This window comes from Otolemur garnettii, unplaced genomic scaffold, assembly GCF_000181295.1.
Source record: "Otolemur garnettii isolate 467f Iridium unplaced genomic scaffold, OtoGar3 scaffold00003, whole genome shotgun sequence".
NCBI lineage: Eukaryota > Metazoa > Chordata > Mammalia > Primates > Galagidae > Otolemur > Otolemur garnettii.
Genome location: NW_003852398.1, coordinates 37634557 through 37640080, shown reverse-complemented (window position 1 = coordinate 37640080; position 5524 = coordinate 37634557). Strand labels below are relative to the sequence as shown.

At 39.9% G+C, this 5524-nt stretch overlaps 1 protein-coding gene across 1 annotated transcript in view; it reads left to right on the top strand.

Moving 5' to 3' along the window:
* Positions 1-5524, top strand: part of KDM3B (lysine demethylase 3B) — a 93381-nt gene that overhangs the window by 27509 nt on the left and 60348 nt on the right. Inside the window, exons 4-6 of the mRNA XM_012807071.2 lie at positions 1410-1426; positions 2386-2589; positions 4380-4454. Coding sequence (XP_012662525.1) covers positions 1410-1426; positions 2386-2589; positions 4380-4454 — 296 coding nt within the window. The remainder of the gene's footprint in view (positions 1-1409; positions 1427-2385; positions 2590-4379; positions 4455-5524) is intronic.

Below are 5524 nucleotides of genomic sequence, written 5' to 3'. Positions count from 1 at the left end.
AAAAAAAAAAAAAAAAAAGATTAGCTAGATCTATAGAATAGACTGAGAAAAATAGTATCTCATTTAAGCCATTATTTCCTCTTCACTCTATATTTCATAATACATAGTTTTATTGTATTATGCTATTGTTATTATTTTGTTATTTTTTATATATTCTTAAATATTTATTAAAGACTTAACCATGTACAGAAATAATGTTTTTTTTTTTTAAATAAAGTTTATTCTTATCTTTTTCTTTCTTTTTTTTTTTTGCAGTTTTGGCTAGGGCCGGGTTTGAACCCACCACCTCCAGTATATGGGGCTGGCACCCTACTCTTTGAGCCATAGGCACCACCCAGAAATAATGTTAAGCACAGGGGATATGGCTATATCTTAGAACTAGAAAATATTTGCTTTTATTGAACTTACCATCTCCAAGTCTCTTAAGAACTAAAAGACAATTAACACAAATAATAACTCAGAGTACAAAGCATATTCTTAAAACAGTATCTCCACAGATTCATTCATGTTAACATTATGTTATTTTATTTATATATATTTTTTGAGACAGATTCTCACTTATGTTGCCCTTGGTAGAGTGCTGTGGTGTCAAGCTCACAGCAACCTCAAACTCTTATCCTTAAGCCATTCTCTTGCCTCAGCCTTCCAGGGAGCGGGAACTACAGGCACTGGGTATTTTATGTTACAGTTGTCACTGTTGTTTAGCTAGCCTGGGCTGGGTTCGAACCCGGCTTCCTTGGTATATGTGGCTGGTGCTGTAACCACTGTGCTACCGGCGCTGAGTCAACAGTATGTTATTTTTATTTTTATTTTATTTTGCAGTTTTTGGCTGGAGCTTGAACCCACCACCTCCAGTATATAGGGCTGGTGCCCTACTCCTTGAGCCACAGGTGCCACCCAAACACTATGTTGAATGAAAAAAAAAATTATGGGGTGGAGCCTGTGGCTCAAAGGAGTAGAGCACTGGCCCCATATACTGGAGATGACGGGTTCAAACCCGGCCCTGGCCAAAAACTGCAAAAAAAAATTATTAGCTTTCAAGTTCAAATACTAGCTTTGCCCGAGATTCTACCCAAATGGTAGATAAGTGCTTCATTTATCCTTTCCTTCATGTCACACATCTATTCTCTTTCCTTTCTGGGGCTCAGGATAATCATTATTCTTAGTGAAATACTGTCCTTGGTTCTCTTTTTTCAAAATCTAAACAAGTAAAGGTAAGAAAACTATCCTATTAGGGAAAGAGTGTATCAAAATAAGTGCTGTTTAATAATCAAGGAAAGATAGGGCAGAAGAAATGATGTGAAGAAAAACAGGTAACAGAGAAGAAAATTGAATGGACAGAATAAGAGGTAGGAATTTATATAAGTATGTATAGAAAAATTAGGGAAGCTTAATTATAGCTCTGAAAGAGAATAATCTAAAATTAGTAATGATTTAGCTCTATATTCTCAAATGTACAATGATATGTGTTGGAGAGAAACTGTCCTTGCAGGGCCAGTTGAAATTACAGTATAAAATTACCTGCTGATAAAGTAATATCTTTGAAACTCTATGTTCCTAGGAAGACAGGTGCTATATTTGTTCAGACTATTATTAGTGCAAAGGCTGGAAATCTCATAAATTGAGCTCTCTACCCATTGTGAACTGAAGTTCTGACTATCTGTAGCAGAATGTAAATGGTCACATATCATGCATATGATCATTTAACAATAATAGCACATTCAACTAGTTGCCTCCTACTTTTTTCATGCATATGTCAGGTATCTGACTATATTTACATATGACCTGTGGGTTTTTTTGGGTTTTTTTTTTTGTCTGGGTTGGGTTTAAACCCACCACCTCCGTTACATGGGGCTGGCGCCCTACTCCTTTGAGCCACACTACCTGTGGTTTTTGATGTGTAACTTTCCTTTCCTTTCCTGTATTACTTCCCGAATTAGAAGATTGAGAAAAAGTAGGCTTTAGGGACTGGGAAATTCTAAGGAAATCTCCAAATAAATGAAGAATTTATTTACAAAGATCACTGGGAAAAACCATTAGTATTTTGTTTTTAAATAGCTAAGTGTGGTAGATCTGGAATTGCTCATTTTTTCATTTCTTACAAGAGACTAAAAGTGCCAAATACTATATTTCTTTGCCTCAAGCTGTCGCCCTGGGTAGAGTGCCGTGGCATCATGCTCACAGCAACCTCCAACTCCTGGGTTCAAGCGAGTCTCCTGCCTCAGCCTCCCAAGTAGCTGGGACTACAGGCGCCCGCCACAACGCCTGGCCATTTTTTTTGTTGCAGCCATCATTGTTGTTTGGCGGGCCCGGGCTGGGGAGTCGAACCCACCACCTTAGGTGTACGTGGCTGGCGCCTTAGCCGCTTGAGCCACAGGCGCCAAGCCTCCTTCTGCTTTTAAGAACAATTATGAAATACAGCTTAGCCAGAAATATTCAATATTGACTGATGTTTCCACTTCAGGTCCTTACAGCATTCAAGGTCACAGGGTCAAAGTGTACCAGCCAGAAGGAGAAGAAGGATGGCTCTATGGTGTGGTTAGCCATCAAGACACCATCACCCGTCTTATGGAGGTATCTGTAACTGAGGTAAGACCCTGTGTTATTCTTTCTAAGGTTCATCTGTCCCCTTAGAGAGAGGATCATGTAGACAAAATGAGTATTTCTTACATGTAAGAAGAGGATTCCATTGCTGGCTCTATCACTAAGTGATTGTGTGACCCCGTGAAAGGCTTTTCAACTTTCTTAACCTTACTGTTCAGACTATAAATTAGAGATAATCATGTAAAACCCACTGGTCTCACAGCACTGTCTTGGGTATTGAGATAATATATTTGAAAGTGTTTGGAAATCTGTAAAACAATACACAAATGTAAGGTGTTATTACTTTGTCATATTCATAAAAGTTAGGAGTTAAAAGACTAGTCAGTTAGCATTTGCTTCTGTGGTACTCCTAGGAGTACTCCAGCTGCTTTACCCACTAGGAGCTGAAGAAGATGAATTGTCTTTTATTTTATTTTTTTTTTTTTGAGACAGAGTCTCACTATGTCACTGTCAGTAGAGTGCCATGACAGCTGCAACAGAAAATAGCCAGGCGTTGTGGCAGGAACCTGTAGTCCCAGCTACTTGGGAGGCTGAGGCAAGAGCCCTAGGTTGGGCTTGAACCCACCAGCCTCGGTGTATGTGGCTGATGCCGTAACCACTGTGCTACAGGTTCCTGAGTTGTCTTAAATGGAATAAACAGAAAGAACACAGCATCTGCAGATACCTGGAGAATTGTTTAGGAAAAACAATAGATAAGTGCTTTGAGGAAAGCAAATATGTATTTCTCACAGTTTTGAATTCGTTTTAGACTTGCTCTTAGTAATAATATATAAGTGCTTTTATGTGGTGTTTGTTAAGTTTTTAAGAGATTGTTAAAGTGAGGCCAGTAATGGTGGCTCACTCCTTTAATCCCAGCACTATGGGAGGCCGAGGTGGGTGGATTGCCTAAACTCTCTTAGTTCTTAGTTGCTTCTCTTGCCTGAACAAGAGTGAGATCCCATCTCTAGAAGTAGCCAGGTGTTGTGGTGGGCACCTGTAATCCCAGCTACTTCTGAGGTAGTCCCAGCTACATTGGAGGCTGAGGCAAGAGGATCACTTAAGCCCAAGAGTTTGACTCTACCGAGGGTAACAAAGTGAAACCCCTCACCTAAAACAAAACAAAAGAAAATTGAAAAATAAAAATTTCAAACAGTACACATACCTACTATGTTATAAAGTAGGTATTGAAAGCTGCCCCTTCCCCTAGGCAAATACTACTACTCCCATTCGTAACTCAATTAATAGTTTGGTGTATATGTGGGTCGTTATGGAAGTTTGAAACAAACTGGTTATGGTCCATTATTTCATTTGCAAGAAACACAGTAGAGGTGGCTCGGCGCCTGTGGCTCAACCGGCTAAGGCGCCAGCCACATACACCTAAGGTGGCAGGTTCGAATCCCCAGCCCGGGCCCGCCAAACAACGATGGCTGCAACCAAAAAATGGCCAGGCGTTGTGGCGGGCGCCTGTAGTCCCAGCTACTTGGGAGGCTGAGGCAGGAGACTCGCTTGAGCCCAGGAGTTGGAGGTTGCTGTGAGCGTGATGCCATGGCACTCTACCCAGGGGGATGACTTGAGGCTCCGTCTCAAAAAAAAAAAAGAAACACAGTAGACAAAGTGTCCTTTCTTATTCACCCATGGAAGTATTAACTTAATTTTGAAACTGAAGGAAAAAAGGAGAAATAGAGAATTTGAAATTAGCTTTTCTAAAAGATACATTTGGACATCAAACTCAATGCTTACTATAATTATCTTTTTCTCCCTTTTTCATATTTTCTGCTATCATGCTCCTGCTATAGAGTGGTGAGATCAAGTCAGTAGATCCCAGACTAATCCATGTGATGCTGGTGGATAACACAACATCTCAGAGCGAGGTATGATACTGGACTGAGTCTCTGAGCAGACTTTTGAGCTTGCTTGCATTATCTTATTATGTAAATTATTTATATGTGTGTTTTCCATGGATGCAGTTTGAGTTGTTCAGCCACTGTACATTTTTTGCTTTCGCCATAGACTGTCTAATGTGGCGGGAGGGGTGGGTAGTGTTAAGAAAGAAACCTAGCTTGAGCAAATCCTTTTAAGCATGTCTGTGTTCTCAGGTTGTATGAAAATCCAAGACCTTAACTGTTTCTTCTTATATTCTCTCACGGCAAGTATAATAGAAAGATTAAATTAAAAGTGCAGTAAGGGGCGGCGCCTGTGGCTCAGTGAGTATGGTGCCGGCCCCATATACCGAGGGTGGTGGGTTCAAACCTGGGCCCGGCCAAACTGCAACAAGAAAATAGCCAGGCGTTGTGGCGGGCACCTGTAGTCCCAGCTACTCAGCAGGCTGAGGCAAGAGAATCACCTAAACCCGAGAGTTGGAGATTGCTATGAGCTGTGATGCCACGGCATTCTACCAAGGGTGACAAAATGAGACCCTGTCTCTAAAATAAATAAATAAATAAATAAAATAAAAGTGCAGTAAGAAGTAGTAATATTTATGACCTACCCAGTAACAAAATAAAGTGGAGGAAGAAAGCATGGTAGATTTATATTTATTTACTAATACTATTAGTAAATACTACTAGTAATATTAAGATGAGTTACTAAAGTTTTTGTTTTTCAAATAAACCTACCCTAAGAAAAACAAAGGAGAACCTGCCTCCTCTTTTTTTCCATTAGGAGTCAGTGAGCTACAAGGGAGTCTGAAATTTTGTATTCCCACATAGAATCAAATCACACAGGCACACAGTTCAGTTCTTGGCACAAAGTGGATTACTCCATAATTGTCATGAACCATGTCAACTCTTGGTTCATTCAGAATTATTATAGCCCAAAAAAAGATACATGATAAATCTCTGCCTGAACCAATCAAGAAATTCAGTGAATTTCCCTCAATTGGCCAACTATTCACGTATTCCTAATAATGTCTTAGCAACTCTATAGTATTACTGTATTGTCC